The sequence below is a fragment of the Lontra canadensis genome, unplaced genomic scaffold, assembly GCF_010015895.1.
Source record: "Lontra canadensis isolate GAN:19392208 unplaced genomic scaffold, GSC_riverotter_1.0 scaffold212, whole genome shotgun sequence".
In the NCBI taxonomy this organism is placed as follows: Eukaryota; Metazoa; Chordata; class Mammalia; order Carnivora; family Mustelidae; genus Lontra; species Lontra canadensis.
The window spans coordinates 362612-384630 of NW_022631206.1; the positions used below are offsets into that span (position 1 = coordinate 362612).

A 22019-nucleotide genomic window follows, 5' to 3' on the forward strand; every position below is an offset into this window, starting at 1 on the left:
AAAAATAACCTAACTTATCTCTCTTAATTTCATTAATGCTTTAAACTGTTGATTAAATCCTAACTTATATTCTCTACATTTAGAATATTGCATTCTCTTCCCCAAGGATATTTTTCTTTCTTTTTGAATTTAATGTCATTAGGATAAGTGCAAAAATGGATCAGCAGACCTGGTTTTAGAAGTTCCTTTGAGAAGTGTGGGATAGGTGGTAAACCAGGTTCTGCCTTCCCCTCATGCTCTCCCCCTTTTCTCAAAATGTCCTTCTCTACTGCCCTTCGGTCATGACAGGAGAAATGACTTAGGAATTGGAAGAATGTTTCAAGACCCATTCATTCCTTTATCTGTCAGGCAAGACTACCTACCAGCAAGAGAGCCAATGGATATCCATTCAACCATGCCATCCTAACTCCCAGTAAAACGTTGGTGCAAGGGACTTCAAAGCTCTATGAAAGCAACAGTGGAAGTCAGCTTTTCAATTTTGTGTGCTTTGCTTAGGCGTGTGGTTCTCACTGTAAAGGTTTTTGGAGTTAGACTTTGAAGATTTTAGAACATGAGCAGACCATCATAGACCACCACATGTTATTTTTCCTATCTCTTAACAGAATAAGCTTAGGTAATAATCTGGTGCCAGAAAATTTTAAAAGCCAAAGGATTGTTGCGCTTTAGGGAAAGGGTATTGAGGGCATGTGAAAGTTACAGGATTTACTTGAGATCACACAACTGGTTATTGCCAAACTAGGAAAAGACTCTTAAGTTGTGCTTTTCCCCCTTCAAACCAATTTGCTTCTCAGATGTTCGACAGGTATACCTTCATGCTCGGATAACGTATATTCTGCCTTGCTGCCTAAATACTAGATGGAATGAATGAAGGCACTTGTCCCCTAATATATTCAGTCATCTTTAAGGGAGCAAGCAGGAGAGACATCAGAAGAAATGAAAACAGAATCCTCTAAAAGGAGAATTAACTGTGTTCAAGAAAATTCACTCAAACAATTCTCCCAGACCTCTGCTTTATTTTAGCTATGGGAGTGTTTAAAGAATGAAGTTCTTATTACATTTCCTTTTCACAAGGTTCTGGAATATTGCTTTGAGCTAAATAATCATGATAGCAATTTACCAGTTGGCTAATATTTAGTCAGCATCTCTCTACTACCTAATGTAATGGTTGAAGAGTGTTTTGCTGTTACATATTAGTTAAACTTCTAAACGACCCTGAGAGTGTGGTTAGTATTATTGCACATCTGGGAATACTGAAAACTGGTGAAAAGGAGTGGATTTGCCCTGGATTTCCACCACAAAAGCGAGGGAAAGAGCTAAGAAGCAAATTCCTCACGATCCAAACTCACAAGAAAATGCCCTATTAGATTCTATAAAAATAAAATCAGAAATATGAAGTTTATAGAGCTGTCTATGCCTCAGTCTCTTCCAGGTTGGGGAGGAGTAAATGAATAAACAGAAGAGTCTTTCCAGGGTTGACTTTTTGTCCCTAGTATCATTTTCCTCCTTTTCAAAGGTGGTGTTATTCCCCCAAACTTAACTCTTTCCTGCTTTGTTATTGTGTCCCAAGTGTTCTTGAATTCATTTATTTCCCACCTGTAGGATTCTGCAATAACAGGAATACTTCCCTAAAATACCCATTCCTACTTGTTATACTTCAAGTAACACTCTGAGCTTTGTGACAAAGAAGCCAAGAGTGGCTTCGCAGGAAGTAAACAATATGTTACTCAGGGATAAATTTGGGAAAATAGAGTCTGATAGGGGAGATGGATGAGGAATAGTCAAGTATGTATGGATGAGAGAGCTAGAAAAATACCATGCAACAGAGTTGAGTGAGTCGTGACACCAGTTAGTTCAATCATCTGTCCTCTCCTACGTGTTCCACACTATCCCTGGGAATTCCTCTTAGGTCATCCTTGCTTCTGTGTTTTCTCACTTTCTTTCTCCCTGCTTTTTCTTGCTGTTTCATTCTCCAGGTATGATTTTTATGATAATCCGTCTTTTATAGATTTAGCCTAATGGGTGTATTGTGCTGTAACTTGTCACATAGAATTCTTTTCTTTCTTTCCTCAAGACTGTCCTGAATATTCCTTTGACCTGGCCGGTGAATACCCAATATCCATTAAATGAGCAAAAGAGTTCAGGTAGCTGGGATCAACAGATAATCTAGAGGAGGAAAATTACCTTTGTCCATTCCCCAGAATTACTTTGAAATGATTCCCAGGGAATCTAATAGATAAAAAGTGCAGTGGGTGTTGTCAATAGATTTCAGAATATAATAATGTAAAAATAAATGGCAATTAATGCCTTATCTGCTTATGAAAAGAGTGATTATAGAATTTTAAGAAAAGGTATTTTGTAGTGTAATGTCTAAGTTGCATTTCTATCCAGCACCCTTTCCTCCTTATTGCTAAAAGTTACCTTCCTATAATTGCAGACTAGTTTAACATCTTAATAATAATGGACATGTTTTTAAAAGATTATTGCCAAAAGTGCATTCTTTATTCCAGGGAGACTCTGTAATAGATACCAACATTTTAGTAATGATACAAGCAATCTGTAAGCTATTACAGTTTTCTTTAGAGTAACTTAATCTTCATATTGTTTTGTATGTCTGGAATTTTAATAGTGTTTTTAATTTAGAAAAGGAAGTATATAACATATTACTAATTGCATGTGAATATGAACTAAGCACATGACCACTGAGCTTGATTTTTAAAAACAAACATATTTAAAAGTACTTAACCTAATGTAGGAAAAGTCACACAAAAAAATTAAAGAATATCACACAGGGATAACAACAACTTTCATGGAATAACACAGTGAGGGCCTGCTAATTTTAGCATGGTTATTATATTTTAGTCCACAGCTAAAAAAAAAATAGCTAATAGAAATAGAAATACTCCTTTCCAAATATAATTAATATTTTTCAACACATGAAAGTACAAACAATTAAAACATCAAATGAGTGTTTGTAAAAGAAGGATTAGTTTTTCCCTTGATGACACATTCATCCAAGAATTTGCAGTATTAACCGATAGTCCTTGTGGCCCTTCATGATTCAGCTTCATTGGTGAGGATGCTAGATTGCAAGAAGTTGGATCTTTTTCTAGGTCAAAGGTCAGGTTATTTAGGATGTGGAGGTTAAGGTGACTGGTCTTTGGACTTCAATTGTCTGTTCCTAGGTGAATAGAGGGCAGATGATTTTTCTTAAAAAAAATGAAAGTATTCACTGGAAATATTTTGATTTTCAATGGTTATAAGAAATCATTTGATGTTAGAATCTAGACTTACATTGACATGTGCAGTTTTGAAACTATTTTGGCACATATCCCAGACCTTCTTCAAGAAGCTGATAGAGATGTGCTTGGTAAACCAATTCAGGGGTCTTTAATGCTATTTTTAAAATCCAGCTTTTACATTAAATAAACCAGTTTGTTGTTTTGAAAGAAGTTATAATCTACTTAAAACTGTCATTCTCTGTTTCTAACTTGCAATTAGATGGTATTTCCAAAATGTCAGACCTAGATTCTGCTTCTACCATCACCATAATAAAATGTGACAGCCAAGATATTATATCAATACCTTTTCCATAATTAGCAATAAGGATCCTGCCAAGGGTTAACTAGAAAAGTTTCATAAACGTTTTTCTACAAATGGTTCTGAAGGCAGTATTATGCTTTTGAAATCTGCTAATGTAGCAAAGACTCATGACAACCAGGAGACAAATCTATGAGCAAAACTGTTTGGAGAGAATAGTTTTGTAGTGTATGATGTATGTTATGTAAATGAGCTTATTAGGACTCTCATCTATTTTATTATTGGTGACCAATTTAATAGAGGCATTTAAAAAACAATATTTCTGCCTGACTCCTAGAAATGAAGAAGATACATTGATATAATTGAGAGCAAATGATTGCATGTCGTGCCATTTAATCATGTCATTTTTCAATTGCTATTTTTTGCACTTCACTGCATGCTTATAGAATATTTAGCTTCAATATAGATTAAGTCCCAGGGTTCGCAACTGAGCTGAGTTCCTATATTGGCTGACATTGTCTTTTAAGTTTGGTATCAGTTAAAATATGCAGATGTCATCTGCCCATGTTTCCTTTAAAATATGCACGTCATCATTCATACCTCACTTGAGGTATTTTAATTTTTTTGTTGTTTTGAAGAATTACCTCTTTACAATTCCTGGATGGAAAGTCTTATTTGCAATACTTATGCAGGAGATATAGTTAAGATAAGCACATAATTGGTTCAAGAATGGAGCCGTCAGGACCAAAAGATCTGCCGACCCTTTGCTGGAAACTTGGGTGATCATTTGCCTAATGAATGTTTCCTACTTTTGTTTAATCTCTTTTTGATGACTTGTGTAACTTAGATTTTTCTCAGAAAAGAGATTATCCTCCACTGGCCTCTAGAATATGAGGTCCTTGTGGGCAGAAACTCATCTCTTTCATTCACAGGTGTTTCTCAAACACTCAGAACAGTACCCATTATAGTAGGTGTTCAATAAATACTTGTTCAGTAAACGAATTAGTATTTTTGCCATCTCTGCTATCACAACTACCCTGGGTTTAAGAATTGCATAGATTACTAATTTTTAACAATGGCCTAGAAATGGGTATAAGATAGACCCCTGAAAGTTATCCTGAAGAACTTGTTGGCTGTCTTTTCCACAGTAACTTTATGGCTCATGCCATTTCTGGTTAGAAATTGGGAACCAGAATAGTCTGAAAATGGAGAAATTTTGCAAGCCTCTTTAGCTCTCGTGAAAGGAAATGTAGCATAATATTTTTATGAACTGCTTGGAATTCAGGTTGCGTGGGTTAGCATGCTGCCTTTGCTGCTTATTAGCTGTGTTAACTCTGATCAGTTACTTAGCCTCTCTGCTACTATTTCCTTGTTTGTGAAATAGGCACATGGCAATAATACATATCTTGTAGTGCTGTTGTAAGGATTAAATGAGCCAATATATATCAAATACCTAATGAAATATATAGCAGAGGAATACACAAATAATGTTTGTCATTAATGTATGAGATTAGTGAAAAATAACTAAGAAAATACTCAGAATAGTATACTAATGATTTAATAAGATTCAATGATTGTTGGTTATTATTTTGCAGTCAAGTAAATCCTTGACTACATGTTTGAAGAGAACATAACATTCTAAAAATTTTGTGTTGGTTCATATACATACAGTCAACTTAGAATGGTCTTTGGCGAAGTACATCATGTACATTTGATAAGTCATGTTTCTCATTTTTCTACTGACACCAACAACACAATAGATTACAGTTCCCTAAGATGTACATGATTGTAAGTGAAACTCATCACTGTAGTAATTAGATTTAACTAATGTTCTTTAATTTCCACATTTTTTTCAACTCCTTTTCCATATCCATGCTCTTCTAGGTATACTTTTCTGTTTATGTTTTATGATATTTCTAGAAGTAGAACAGCTATATTAAAAATGGCATGGTATTATTTTTATCATATAGCAGAATGTCTTATCTGTGGACTGAGATTTATAGATTTGTAGTTATGACTCCATCTGAAGGAATTTTATAGTCATTACTTTTTTTAAAAAATTTATTTATTTGACCCAGAGAGAGTGAGTGAGAGCAGGGGGAGGGGCAGACGAAAAGGGAAAGAATCCCAAGCAGACTCCCTGCTGAGTGTGGGGCCCAGCAAGGGGCTCGATCTCACAACTCATGACCCCAAGATCAAGATTCATATGCTGTACTGACTAAGTCAGGCATATACTCCTTTTATTCCTTTTTATTGCCAAATAATATTCCATTGTATGGCTACACTACATTTTTTTAATCCATTCATCCATTGATAGATACTTGAGTTGTTTCCACTTTTGGGCTCTTAAGAATAACGTGGTTATGGATATTTCTGTGGTCATATGTTTTCAATTCTTCTGGACATTTACCTAGAAGAGAACTTGCTGGACTATATAGTAATTCTATGTTTAACTTTTTGAGGAAATATCATACTGTTTTCCAAAGTGAATGGCGCTACTTTGCAATTCCACCAACAATGCATGAGGATTCCAATTTCCTTATATCCTTACCAACATTGTGATTTCTGTCTTTTTTATTTTAGCCATCATAGTGCAGGTGAGTAGTATGTAGTTATGGTTTAGATTTGCTTTTTCCTGATGGCTGATGATGAATATTTTTCCATATGTTTATTGGCCAATTATATGTTTTCCTTGAAGAAATGTCTATTTAATACTTTGCCCATTTAAAAAATGGAGTTACTTATCTTTATATTATTGAATTTTAAGTGTTCTTTATATATTCTGGATATTAGTCCTTTATCAGATATATGATTTTCAGATGTTGTTTCCCATTCTGTGGGTTGTCTTTTCACTTTTTATGGTGTCATTTGAAGACCAAAAGTTTTTAATTTTGATCAAGTTGTCCAAAAGTCACTTGTACTCTTGGTGTCATATCTAAGAAATCATTGCCCAAGAAGTCAGAAGTAACTTCTACTTTAGATGTCCTATAAAAAAAAAAAAAACAAAAAAAAAAACAAAAAAAAAACATTGTCTACCCCCAGGTAATGAAGATTTACTCCTGTGTTTAATTCATTTAAAACTTACAACAACCTGATGGGTTAGGTCTTATAAAAAAACCTTTGTTTTTGTGTTTTTTAAATTTTTTTATTTTGAGGAAGCAGAGTCTTCTCTTGACAGACAAATCACAGGCACTTCAAAATAGGTACCACATCTTCTTATATTCCTCTTATTTACCAGTTCCAATCCTATAATGAAAAGTATGGAGTTTGGCACATAATTGATACTCAATAAATATTTATTGCTGTGAGGAATACTATCCATATGATCTCTGTCAGCCTTGCCCCAAAATGGTAATCCAGAATCAACCAGTTAAAAGCATCTTTTGAAGACTCACGGAGGTACCAGTGTTGCCTCTCATTTTCCCCATCTGCTGTATGTTCTTATTAGACCATGGCTGCAGCATTATGCCTTGTACCTTTCAAATAATCATCATGGTTTTGTTAAACTATATACACTTCCTGAGAGAAGCTTCTTTTTAATTTAGCACAATGCCATATGTATTAGTCATTCATCACTAAATGACTAATTTGATAAAATTTATAAAAAGGAGTAAAATTCCCAAATATGGTATTCAGACAACCTAACATATCATCATTTTTTTTTAAGATTTATTTATTTATTTACTTTGGAGTGAGAGCACAGAGGGGAGGGACAGCGGGCTAGGGAGAGAAAGTCTTAGGCAGACTCCATGCTCAACGTGGAGCCTGGCATGGTCCTTGATCTCAGGATGCTGAGATCACAACCTGAGCTGAAAACAGGAGTCCAGTGTTTAACCGACTGTGCCATCCTGATACCCCCATTATCATCATTCTTAATAATGTATATTGAAAATTCCTGAAGATCATCAAGCAGGTACTAGTAATATAAAGATACCTCTAGTCAAAAAGTTCTATTCATTGATTGATTGGTTCATTTTCTTTCAGTAATTCAGTAACAATTAAAAAAATAACTGATCACCAAATGGGTGTGGTTTCTAGGCTCTTGGCTAGCAGTGTGACTCCAGAATCAGAACTTGCAACTTCTATTTTATGCTTCTAAAAAAAAAAAAATCTGCCCACCTGGATTTATTCACTGACGTGCAAAACGAAGCTCCTCTGTTTCCCTGTAGGCCAGTGTTTTCGAACTTTAGTATGCACTGTAATCACCTGTGGTGTTTGTTAAACCATAGCTCATGGGGGCGTATCCCTAAGTTGCAGATCCAGAAGATGTGGAGAGGCACCAGAGAACTGGCATTTCCCAGTTCACAGGTGATGATGATGATGCTTGGCCTGGGGGAACACTCGGAGCACCGTTGCTCTACCCATCTAGTCACAGGTAGCCGACTAAGACAAGACTATTGCCTACCTCATGAAATTAAAATGTTAAAATACAGAAAGTGCCAAAAAGAAGAAAAACACTTGAAGAAGTGTGGGAAGTCCTTGCCGCAGGAGATGGAGCTATTTACTTGTGAATATTTAAACCAGAAGAACTTGCCTGCCTTTTTCACTTTTTTCCCCCTCTCTCTGTTGTTTTCCTTACTCCAACTAGATCGAAGGCAGGTATGTGTCCATATATGCAGGTTGAAACTTCTTTATTGTACTTGCCACAGAGAGGACATACTCAATAGATATTGTTAAAGTTGATCAATCTAGAAAATAAAGGTGTGTTTGACTTTATAAATGGAATTGCTTCGTAAATGGTTTTTAGTTAACAGATCACCTAAAGTCCTATCACTTTTTTCATGTTGACCTACCTAATGATGTTACACTAACCTGCTGAACATAATTATGTAAGATATACAGAGACAAATTGCTTTGGAGTTTTCTCAGCAAGGTTTTTTCTCTCTCTGCTTTTAACATATGCTTAGTTTTGGTACTTTTAAAATTGCATTTTCTTCCTCATCTCTCTTTTCTCTATTTGGTTCTTACATTTTACTTACTTCTTAAAATTTTTTTTATTATATTAATCACCATACAGTACGTCACTAGTTTTTGATGTAGTGTTCAAGATTCATTGTTTACGTATAACACCCAGTGCTCCATGCAATACATGCCCTCCTTAATACCCATCACCGGGCTCACCCATTCCCCCTACCCCTACATTTTACTTATTGTGCAGTTTGGGTTTTAGTTTTAATTATAGATCTTTGATTGTAAACTGATTTATATCCTTCTGTGATAGTAGATGACATAATTGCTTTTAATGTCAAGAATACAGGTATATAAATAACTTATAATCATGTTATACAGTATGTCAAGAATATGTCAAGTAATGTCAAGAATACAGGTATATAAGTAAGTTATAATCATGTTATACAGTATGATATATGCATGTGTATATATATGTTTATGTTTAAAATATAATGGAAAATAAAATACCACTATTAGTATATTGAAATATTGGAATACTGGAAGCCTTACCTTTAATAGTGTTAAACTGAAGCCAGTGTCGAAAATGATGTTACATCACATTTGGCTTAATAATAGAGTAGTTTAAACAGTCAAAAGGGTTGACAGAGAAAAGAGAAAAAAAAAACCCATTAAAAAAAAAGAAGAAAGGGAAGAAAACGCCCCAGATAAACCAAAAGCCCTACTTTGCATCACCATTGATAAATTGAAAACTGACTGGCAGTTTGTAAGTGTGATATAAAAACTCCAGCCTGGGGGTGTCTGGGTGGCTCTGTTGGTTAAGTGTCTGCCTTCCGCTCAGGTCATGATCCCAGGGTCCTGGGATCGTCCCTGCTCAGTAGGAAGCCTGCTTGTGTTCCTGCTCATGATCTCTCTCCATCAAATAAATAAATAAAATCTTTAAAACAAAAACAAAAAACCTTCAGCCTGTTGGCAACGCTATTACAACATGTCTGAAAAGATGTGTTTAGAGGGTTGGAGATCTGACTACTGTAAAGGCAAAAAAAATTGACTTAAAATTTTTGATTTTTACTTTTCTACATTTCTCATAGCAAGCCTGCCTTTTTAATAACATGAAGCATTTGAGTAGAAATATAAAATAAAGTAAATTAAAAGTTTACCAGAAATTTAAAGTTAGCACACTCAAACCATATCCCAAAAACTGAATTCTGAAGTGATACAAGACAACGACCTTGGAACTAACAGAGGTAGTCTTATAAGAAGAAGTTGCCTAACAATCACAAAATAATAGGACAACTACATACAAAAGCATTCGGAATCTCTTTCTTAGACATACTGATAATTAGTGGAGGTTTTTTTGTTTCTTTTAGATTTCCTATCACTCTTCTTATTTCTGTACTTTTCTGTGAAGGCAATACGACTATGCTTGGGAACCAATATGATCTCATGAGATATCAAGGAAAATGCTTCCAAATTGGCCATAATGAAAAGCATTCTGAACTTTTCTGCTCCTTACTTCCTGTCTAACTTCTTCACTGTCTCTTCTACTTAACACATTAAGGTGCCCCCACTGTCCCAGGACACTTGCTTCCCGACCCTTCTATCTTGAGAACTGCAACCATTCAGCTTGGACAATCTGGCTAACGTTTTCCTGAAGATTTCACCAACTCCTCCAAGAGCAACTTGTGCGAATTTATGTTAACATGCCTCTCTGTATGTTACTCTCATCACCACATTAATTTGTGTAGTCCACCTGTCATAGACTCTCAGGTCCTTGAGAGAAGGAGCAGTAACTTGCTCCTTTTTGAAGCCTTGGTGCCTGGAACAGTGCAGAGCAGATGGAAGGTGCAATGCACATTTGAGGAGGTCTGAGAGACTGGGATGAGTTTATCTTATTTCAGCGTCTTACTTAGATTGTTTAGTTTGGATTTCTGTTTTAAAGTAGTTTCCTCTGAAAATGTAAGCCAGAAATAGTTACAATATTTATTTGTTCCTGTATACTTATATTTAACATTTCTCTGTGCATAGTTTATCATGGAAATAATGTAAGCTACTGATTCTAAGAAACATTACCAGCAAATGCATTGGTTTTATTTAGTAGGTGTTTGTGATTATAAATAAACATGTGTATTTTAATGGTTGTCATAGAAACCCATTTATGTGGAAGAATTATATTTTGTCAGTTTTATCTCCTAGATATAAAAAAGCACCAAAAAATATGTTGACAATTTAAAATTCCCAATTTCCACCTCCTTTTAAAGTAGTATTATTTCCCCATGTGCAAGGAGATAAATTATTAATCCAGGTTATAGACTTAGCTTTTTGGATATTTAAAGTAAAAAAAAAATGTAAGATTGTGAAGATCTCAAAATTAGTGAATATTAACATCCCATCAAGTCTGATATTGAATGTCAAAAACAGCTTTCACAGTTTTTAAACTACCTAGACTGACTCACGTTAAGATGTGGGTTGGGGATCATCTGGATACTTAAATACTGGATACATTCTAGATACTCATAAAAAAATATGGCTAATGACCTTTATGAAAATTTCCCCTAATGATCTCATGTGTCCTGTTTCAGAACTCTGAAAGTGCCTGTGAGGTGTATGAAGCTCATCGGGGCTACTTGGTAAATGTTACCAAGGAGGCTGTGCTAACTCCATGGCGAATTTTCATTTGGCTAAGAAACATTGTGACTTTTTGCTGGCTTGAGGAATGCAGTTATTAGTCTAGTCTACTGCAAAGAGAGTTTTGTAAAATCCCATTTTATGCCATGGAAATAACACTTTTGATTTTCCTAACCCTGTATTTTAAACAAATTTATAGCAACACAAAAATGAAAAATGAAATCCTCAATATTCATAGTCACAGGACTCATTTCAACCAATTTCAGCTGGCTATGTTATTACCTTGAAGTGTTAATATGGGACCGAAATTTGGCAGGAGATAATTTGGCTTGATAGTTTGACTTACTCAACAGTTCTAGAGCAAGAGAGGAAATTGAAGGGGGTGGTGTGTGAGAAAGGGAGAGAAAGAGAGAGAGAGAGACAGAAAGAGAGAGAATGCATTTAGGAATGAGGAGGTAGCAGTATTGGAGGAGGGTATGGAAGCAATGCTTTTTGCTCTAGTAGGCCCTCAAGTTTTATCTTCAAATATCCAGCGGTTCTCCTCAATCAGCACTGAACAAATGAATAGTATCAGTAAAGAAATTTGTCAGATCTGGTGGTTATATCAAGAGCTATGTAGGAAAGTAATAATGAATGCTAGGAAAATAAATAAGGGTAAGTTCAGGAAACATAACTAAAAATGCTGCACTGGTAAAAAATTGAATAATAAAATTCCTAGTCATATTTTGCCATAAATAGAGGTTTGGGAATTTGTCATTCACCTTATTTAAAATTCAGAAATATTAAAGGTACAGTGTTCTCTCATTACAGAAATAATAGAATTTCAGCTATTACTGAGTTAGGGTCATTTAAATGGCTAGAGCATGTATTATATCAATAAGCGGGACATCTGTATGAAATGTCCACCTGCTGATCTACTACCGCTCTGTGCACATTTCAGTGAACTGCACTTAATCATTTTAAGACTTCTTCTAATGAAGCCTTATCTAGATTAACATTTTAAGCACAAATACTTTTAGGCATTAAAACTCTCACACTAAATGAAATTGCATTGTCTTGTTTACCCTTGTTGATTAATAAGCAATCTGTTAACTGTTAGAGCAGTCCAACTGTAGCAGTAGAAGGAGATTAGTAATTCAGTTATGTTTGTGGATATAATCATCATTTCTCCTGAAGGCTTTGAATTAGAATATCACTTACACACTATCCATAGGCAAAGAAAAGATATAATATTTTTAGACATGTGTACCCACTATTTTGCTTGAATCATTCAGCTTAGGGTCACTGCAGAAATACAGATGTTTCTGGGGGCAAAATGCTATTTTGATGCATGCATATCCTTCTTAAATTCTGTGAATGTCTATTAAAAGAAACAACCAACAAATCCAGTATCCTAATTTCTGTTTTCGGTACATTATTGCTTTGTTAATCAAGCTTTGGAAGAGAAATGTTGCTTATCCTTTTTTCCCCCAATAATAGATGTTATGTATCAAAATTCTTGACAATCTTATTTAAGTTTTCCCCAGCCAGTAGAAAACTAAACTTTTGGCTCCAAAAAATTGAGGAGTAAATTTGGGACCATTCCATTTCCATTTGGAGCACTTTTCTATCTTTTTTGTTTCCTGTCACTTTTAATCAAAGCATGTCAATCTATTTGGCATTCACATGATCTGCCTGATTTATTTCATTAAGTTATAAATTGTTAATCAACTAGGTGTCAAGGTGGGACCCAGAATTTTAGATGGACAAATCAGTGAAAAAAGGGAGGAGGGATGGGATGCAGCTAAATTCTTAGGCATTAGTTAGGTTTCAACAGGAGGTATCCAATCTAAAGACAGCTCCAGAGCCCTTCTTGTCTTATTGTTCATAGCCGAGTATATCACTACAATCTGAAATTATGGTGAAAGAAGGCATTTCATGTTTTAGGGAATTCTGCTCTATAAAAACACACACGGATTGATCCCTCTCTGTGTTGCAGTCCCTCTGTGGTGAAATCAAGCAGCGACGTCGTGGAGTGGCCTCCATCCTGCGATTATGTCAGCATCTTCTGGATGACCGGGAGACTTGCAATCTGAACGCAGACCACCAGCCCATGCAACTGATCATTGTAAATCTTGAAAGGAGGTGGGAAGCCATTGTCATGCAAGCTGTCCAGTGGCAGACAAGGCTGCAAAAGAAGATGGGAAAGGAGTCTGTGAGTGATTTTTTTTTTTTTTTAAAGCATAATGGTCTCTTATTTTTCTCTGAAAAAAAATTATTTTGAGGCTTGGAAAATGTATTCATCTTACAAGTGGTTTTGCAAACCAAAGAGACAGATATCTTCAGCCACTCAATGAAATTCCATTGTCATAGCACAGAGATTTATTTGCCTATGAATAAGACATGTTTCGGTGTATCTCATTGTCTTTAAAAAAAAATCACATGAAGATTTTCCTTAATCTTACCAAACTAAGCCATTAATTCCTTCAATCATTCCTTCACCAATGATATTCTTTAATCATACAATGCCCAAGATATTGTTAGAAGGTGGCTTTCCACTCTTACAACATGTGTATGCTGTAATGTGTATGCTCTACAGATAAAGTATACTGCTTACATTTTCATTACGTATGAGTTAATACTATTTGTACAACAAACTCCACTGTTCCTTCTTGGAGCTCCTTCGGATGGAGGTGCATTGCTGAGAGCAAGCAAGTTTCCTCTTCGAGTTTTAATGCAGTGTTCAAGGTAGGGGTAGGGTCCCTTCTAAGAATTTTCCAAGTTAATTGTAGGTTCAAGCTGTTGCTACATGAAGGAAATAAATGTGACTAGACTTGTTTGATAATAATATGGAATAAGCCCTTGTCCAGAAAACCTTCAGATCCTTAACGGAAAAGGTTTCTTGATAAAGCAGTTGCATTCCTCAAATGACCTAGAAGTCAGTGTCCATTAGTTGAAGGCCCAAGTCTCATGTTTGTCTTACATAAATGAAGTCCATGCACACATACGTACATATGTGGAATGGGAGGTTTTTCTTATGTGTTTATGTTATTAGTTCCTTGTCTTTGGAATGTCCAAGATTCAAAATTGAAAAATCAAATGTAATAATCTTGCCACAGATAAAAAAGCCTTCTCCTATGAATTCTAATTTTAAAAAAGCATTAATATTTGCTATCTGATGCATTTGGTATTGGGACTGAGAACAGAAGGGACAATGAATCAGGAAACCTTCTTACTTTTTCTGCATCTGTAGCTATGTTGAGTCTAGGGGGTGATTTTATCCTTAACAGTTCAGTTTAATTGTTTTGAGCTGAAGTTGTTAAATTTCTTAAGACTTCCAAGTTATTACCAGTAATCAGAGTCTATATAATTGGATGTCTTTTCTTGAAATGTTTGTTTTGAAGCTATTTAGCTGGAGTGTTTTCTTCTTTCTTTCTTTCTTTCTGAGTGTTGGGAAGGGCAAAAGAGGTTATTTTTATTCTATAGTTTGAAGCCTCTAAGCATGGTAGTGACCATAACAAAACTTACACAAAAACCATCTGCACTTGGAGAAGCCTTGACATTTTGGAAGCATTCAAACTGCTTTGGAGGAGACAAAAATGGCTTTCTTTGGGGATTTATTTGAAATCATATGATCAGGGATACAGGACTAGATCTCTGTGGACTAGATGTAGACATTTTTATCCTGCTTCTGTGGTAAAGGTAAGCTTTCACTTTAAAACCCTGGCTACTTCTTAGAGGCTCAAGATAATACATAGAAGTAGATATAAATTGCAGATAGAGGAAAGTCTCCCCTTTTCTTTAAGTTAGCTGCTGAATGTGTAGGTTGTTTGGAATGATGGAGGTAGCAAATAGGGTCTTCTGTGCTAAACAAGGTTGAAAATGACTGTCAAGAAAAGGATAGAAGAGAATGGGACTAACGCCAACAATACAGTAAGCACAGAGTACCTTATTAAGTTGGAGATATTTCTTGCTTCTGACCTCTGTTGGTTGGATACAGAGTTCAAGTTGCTTTGACAGGCAGGCAAGTATTTGACCGTTGGTGGTGGCTGCTAATGCAGAGAATCAGAAGTCTCTAAGTGGTCTGTTTGCTTTTTATCATATGTCCCCACCCTCTTGCCATCCCCTTCTTGTGTACAGGGACATTCATTCCTAGGTTTCCAAGGCCTGGGTCATACTTCCATATGGTAGATGTTTTAACAGATATTTGCTGAATGAATAACTACATGCTTTATTTTGTAAATTTTGTTTTATTCTGGCATTTGGTTTAGAGTTATATTTATATTCATTATCAGTCTTCATATTCCCACAAAATGGCTTTGAGCATTGTTCCATTTCTATAGGAATATTCACCTTCATGAAATCATGAAAAAACGTTCTGACTTTTCTTTTTGTCTGACAGGGACAATGTTTCCAAGTTCTAAAACATGATCTAATTACCCCATGGTGTACTCCTTTCTTCAAGTTAGTTCTATATGAGATATTAGAAAAGTGGTTCTAAACATCTGGGCTAGATTCTGATACTGAGAATTAGAAGCTCTGATTCAGTCATTGCATTATAGGATTTTCTTCATTAGTCACTTTGGAAATAGCTTATATAAGAGATGTCACTTAATTGTACATGCAGTGCTCCTTCTTATTCAATTTACATCTGTTTGTGTAACGATTTGATTACTATTAGTCTTCTCCACTGGTCTGAAGAACGCAACCATACAGCCAATTTCTGCTCACCATTGCGTTTCTGAAGTCCCACATAGTACTTAGGACTCAATAGGTACTTCATAGAATCTGTTAAATAAGTGAATTTTCTCTAGGTGATGGTCTATAATAGTCAGTGTTAGATATTCAGAAGTAAATAAGATTTCTTCCCTCTTCTGAAAAACCATACCTAGAAAGATAATACAAATGTATAAATAACTATAATACTAGATAATATTCAAAGGTAATTACTGCCTTCCCTCTTAGAGTTAACACTGACAAAAATATGGAAAGCCTTTCTACAATATTCAGAAAAATTTAGTTAAGTGTATAAATGTCAAAAAAGCTTTTCTATGACCCCTAACTAGGTAAATAATGAATATATTTATCTCTTTTTTAACACTTGCAAGAAAGCAGATCACATATTAAATTCCCCGAAACATCTTTCTAAAACCCTTATCAAGATTTTGAAATTGAGTAATTTTTTGTGTGTGTGTTACCTATGAAATTGATCTTTGTCCATACTTTCCAAGCTTTAAATCTAATTTTCATTTGATTTTTATGTTGTCATTGTTGTTGTTTTCCTAGTCTCCTCCCTTCTTTCTTTGTGAGCCAAAGAAATTTGAACTTTGTTCCTTTTACACCTTTCATTGATTCAGGCCCATTTCTTGTGGGACAATACTATGCATTTTTATTACCTTAAGCCATCCCAGCTACCAAAATAGCATTCCAAATTTATAATGTATTTATTATAGAGAACCAGGATTTTTATTATTTTAACAGTTTAAATATCACTTCCTACAATAGTTGAAAATTAAAATGTATAAGACAGTCCACAGTAACAACAATAATCCCTACCAGTAATTTATAAATCCATTCAGAACAGTGTTTCCTAATTTTTGGTCGAGAGACAGTAACTCCCTGATGAAGGCTATAGGCCTTCTTCCTCTTAAAATACATTAGCAGACTTCCACTTTCAGCCAAGATAAAGTGAGGGAGTAGATTACCCTCATCCTCATACCTGAAACAACTAAAAAACTGGGAAAAAAAATCACAGTTTTTAACCTTGAATATCAGACAATGAACAGATGTGAAATGAATGAAGTGATACAATGGTTAGTCAAACTTCTGCCTAGTGTTTCCATAGCACAATGTACAGAAAGGATATCTATGCAGAACTTGGAGTCTCATTGAGTAGAAGAGACAGGTCTGGGAGTCTGAGGAGGCTGAGGCAGCTAAAGTTTCTATAGGACAGAGTACTAAAGAGGAGGGAGCTACAGAGAGAGAGAGAGAGAGAGAGAGAGAGAGAGCTGTAGACATATGCAGGTCTTAAGCAGAAGAAAACATCCACAAAAAATTACAGGGAACAATTCCTGGAACTTACATATAGCTGGCAATAGTTCTTTTTCCCATCAGTCACAGGAGAAACCCTCATCTTCACAGAACACGTGCCAGAGTATTAAGAATGATTTTGCTTTAGTAATGGGGCAAAATTAAGACTAAATACTGTTCTAGTATTGCCAAAAAACTGTTAAAGCAAGAATTGAAAGAATCAAACTCTTTTAAGGCACCTGGGTGGTTCAGTTGGTTCAGTGTCCGACTCTTGATTTTGGCTCAGGTTGTGATCTCAGAGTCATGAGATCAAGCCCAGGCTTGATCAAGCCTTAGGCTCCATACTCAGTGGGGAATCTGCTTGAGATTCTCTATGTTCCTTTCCTTCTGCCCTCTTCCTCTCCACCCCCTGCCTTCTCAAATAAATAAATATTAAAAAAAGAATGAAACTCCTTAAAGTCATTTAACTGCACTGATACAAAACTCAAAAGTGCTTATAAGCATACAAGTATCCAGGATCCATCAAAATAAACCTTTCAGTGTCTAACACTGAGTGAAAATCAATTAGTATTAAAAAAACAAGTAAAATATATTTGATAAGAAGGAGGAAAACAATTAAGCAATATAAGCAGATCCAGTAATGACACAGACTAAGAATTAATAGACAAGGACATTATGAGTTATTTTACTTGCATTCCATATGTTCAAGAAGCTAGACAAAAAATATTGCACTTATTAAGTAGAGACATTGAAGATATGTGTCTAAAATCAAACTTCTACCCATGAAAACTATAATACATGGTTTATGATGAAAAATACATAGGATAGTATTAATAGCAATTATATATTGAAAAAGAATTCATAAACCTGAAGACAACAGTAGAAACTGTCTAAAATGAAACAGAGAAAACAAGACAAAATAGAAAACATGGCATCAGTGAGCTGTGCAACAACTTTAAGCAGCTTAATATGTAATTGGAATTCCTTAAAGAAAGGACATAAGCAGCCTAGTATTACATATGTAATTGGAATCCCTAAAAGAAAGGACAAACAATTTTGAAGAAATAATGGCCAAAATTTTCCAAATTTGATAAAACTATAAATCCATAGATCCAGAGTATCAAAAAACCCAAGGCACAATAAACATGAAAAAAGCTACAACAAGGGACATCAGAATCAAATTGATTAAAACCAATGATGAGAATATCTTCAAAGCATCCAGAGAAAAACAAACATTTTTAACAGTTATAGCAGACTTCTTTGTCAGAAACAATGCAAATCAGGTGACAGTGGAGCAACATTTTTATAAAGAATTGAAAGAAAATAACAACCAAGAATTCTATACACAGAGAAAATAGTCAAAGATGAAGATAAAAATGGTTTTCAGACATCAAAAGATGAAAAAAAATTATCACCAGTAGAACTACATTACAAGAAATGTTAAGAGAAATACTTCAGGCAAAAGAAAAATGATATCAGCAGGAAACTTGAATCCATGCAAAGAAATGTTAAGCACTGGAAATGGTTACTGTGTGGGTTAATATGAAATATTTTTTGTATTATTTAAATATCTTTAACTGATAATTAGTTGTTTAAAGTAAGCCAATAACCATGTATTGTGGGATTTATAACACGTGGAGAGGTAAAACGTATGACAACAATATCACAAAGGCTAGGAATGGAACTATACTGTTGAATGGTTCTTATACTACATGGGGTATTGTAATATCACTTAAAGATAGACTGTGAAAAGATAAAATTTATACTGTGACTCTCTAAAGGCACAAGAAACTATAACTAATAGTTCAACAAGGGAAATAAGATGAAATCATTAAGAAACCATACACACAATTTAGGAAAAGAGGAAAAATGGGAATAATGAACAGGTGTAACAAAGAGAAACAAGCAAGATGGAAGATTAAATCAACCACATCAGTAATTCTATTAAATACAAATGGACTAAAAACCCCAATTAAAATGCACTAATTGTCAGATTGGATTAAAAGAAAAAAGCAAGATTAAACTGTGTTGCCTATGATAAACCCACCTTAAGTATAAAGACAAAATAGGTTAAAAGTATGGGAAAATATACATTAAGCAAATACAATTATGAATAGTAAATAAATTAGATTTCAGAGCAAAGATATTTTAAGATATAAAGACATTTTTAATGATAAAGATGCTAATTACTCAAGAGGACACACCATTAGAACATTATTTATGTTCTAATAAAAGACCTTCACAGGTCAAAAACTGATACAAATGGAAGAAGACAGGAATACACAGTTTTGGGTAGAGATTCTAACAGAGAATAATTGATAGTACAGGCAGACAGAAAATCAGTAAGAATATGAAAGCCATAAACACTTCATAAACCAACTTGATCTGACATTTAAAACACCACATCCCACAACAAAAGAATATACATTATTTTCAAATGTACACAGAACATCTACCAAAAACGACTCTTTTGTGAGCCACAGAATAAGTCTTAATTTTAAAAGGGTTCATGTCATACATAGTTATGCTGTCTGCTTATAATGGAATTAGTTTAGAAAGAAATAAAAGATATGTTGATAAAATCCTCAAATATATGGAAACTAAATGGCATGCTTATATGCAATTCATGGAGCAAAGAAGAAATGAAAAAGGGAAATCATAAAGTGTTTTCTACTGAGTAGAAATAGAAAACAATAATAAAATTTGTGCCATGAAGATTTACCATTAAAATAATGATCTTAGTTTTCACCCTATACAACTAGAAAAAGAAGAGCAAATTAAATACAAAGTATGTAGAAGAAAGGAAATAAAGATCAGAGCAAAAGATCACTGAAATTGAAAACAGAAAAATAATAGAGAGAAAAAAATAAATAAAACAAAAAGCTGTTTTACTGAGAAGATAAAGCTCTATCAAGACTGAGCAGAAAAAAAGGAAAAAAGAAACAAATTATCATCAGGAATAATAAATAAACATCACTGCATATTCTACTAATATAAAAAGAATATGAAGGGAATATTATGAATAATTTTATGCCTTTAAATTCAACTATATAGATAAAAAGAAAAACTTGAAACTTCCAAGCTACCAACATTTATTCAATAAGAAATACACAACCTGTATAGCCCCATATCTGCTAAATAAATTGAACCAGCAGTTAAAAACCTCCCAACAACCAAAATCTGGGCCAAAATGGCTTTAGGGATGAATTCTTCCTAATAGTTAAGGAATAAAGAGTACTATTTGTTTGCAAAGTCTTCCAGAAAAATTTAAAAAGAGTACTTCCCAATTCATTTTCTGAGACAGTATTACCCAAAGACATTATAAGAAAACTATAGATCAATATCCCTCATGAATAGAGATAGAGATTCTGAACAAAATTTTATCAAAGCAAATCAACAATTTATAAAATAGATAATACATCATGACAGTGTGAGGTTTAGAAATGCCGACTTAAAAAACTCAATGTAATTCACCATATTTATAGAGTAAGAAAGGAAGACTCTAAGATTATAATGGTGGGTGCAAAAAAAGCATTTATGCATTTATCTAGCATCTTTTCTTATTAAAAACTCAGAACCAAAGAATAAAGTAGAAGCTTTCTCAGTTTAATAAAGGGCATATACAAATAATCTAGAGCTAACATATTTAATGGTAAAAGACTGAATGCTTTTCTTTTAAAATCAGGTACAAAGCAAGGGTGTCCATTTTCACTGTTTCTATTCAACATTGCACTGGAAGTTTTAGCCAGTGCAATAAAGCAAGAAAAAAGTAATTAAAGACATTTCACTTGGAAGTTAAGGAGTCAAATTATCTTTACTCACAGATTCCATGATCATCTATACAGAAAATGCTATAAAATCTCCAAAAAATGTTCCTAGGGCTAGTAATGGACTTTAACAGATTATAGTATACAAGACCAATATACAAACATCAATTGTATTTTTATGTAATATCAATGAACAACCAGAAATTGAAATTAAAAAACAGTATCATTTATAATAGCAGCAAAAACATAAACTACTTAGGGAGATATCTAACAAAATATATGAACACCTATACTCTGAAAACTACAAAATATTACTGACAGAAATTAAATAACTAAATGAGTGATGAACTATACTCTGTTCATGGATCAGAAGGCACAATAATGTTAAGGTATCAGTTCTTCCCAGATTTATCTATAGGGTCAGTGTAATTCAAATGAAAATTCTAGTAATGTTTTTGGTAGAAATTTATAAGCTGATGTCTAAAATTCATATAGAAATACAAAGGCACTAGAATAGCCAAAGCTATTTTGAAAAAGATGTATAAAGTTGAAGCACTTACACACCCTGACTTCAAAACTTACAATAAAGCTATGGTAGTCAGGAAAGTATAGCATTAGTGTCAAGGTCAAGAAATAGATCAATGGAATAGGACAGATATTTCAGAAATAGAGAAGCACATAAATAGTTATCTTTTGACAATGATACAAAGGCAATCACAAGGGTAATCTCTCAATAAATGATCCTGGAACAATTGAATATCTATATGCACAAATATGAAATTGAATTCTGAATTGTATCATATTCAAAAAATGAATTAAAAGTGGATCATACACCTAACTATAAAATTTTAAAAAAAGAAAAGAAAAAATTATAGGGTAAAATCTTTGTTACCACTGGAGGAATTATGAAGAGTAATGAGGAAGCTTTTGGGGGTGATAAATATAGTCATGATCTTAATTGTAGTGATAGTTTTATGGGTGTATTCAAATGTCAAAATGTATAAAATGTACATGTTAAGCTGTGCAGTTATTTTATATCAATTATACCTCAATAAAACTTTAAAAAATACAGGAGAATATGCAGAACTTTGTATGTAATTATGAATGTGTTGATTACCCTGAAGACTGACAGTGAGTATCCTTGTTTTAAAGTAAGTAAAAAATATGGAC

The 22019-nt window shown here is 34.1% G+C and overlaps 1 protein-coding gene across 3 annotated transcripts in view; it reads left to right on the top strand.

Annotated features, from left to right (window-relative positions):
• Window positions 1–22019, top strand: part of LOC116861941 (A-kinase anchor protein 6-like) — a 417382-nt gene that overhangs the window by 354273 nt on the left and 41090 nt on the right. For all 3 annotated transcript variants that reach the window (XM_032848876.1, XM_032848878.1, XM_032848877.1), the window contains exon 12: window positions 13052–13267. In XM_032848876.1, the coding sequence (XP_032704767.1) occupies window positions 13052–13267 (216 nt within the window). The remainder of the gene's footprint in view (window positions 1–13051; window positions 13268–22019) is intronic.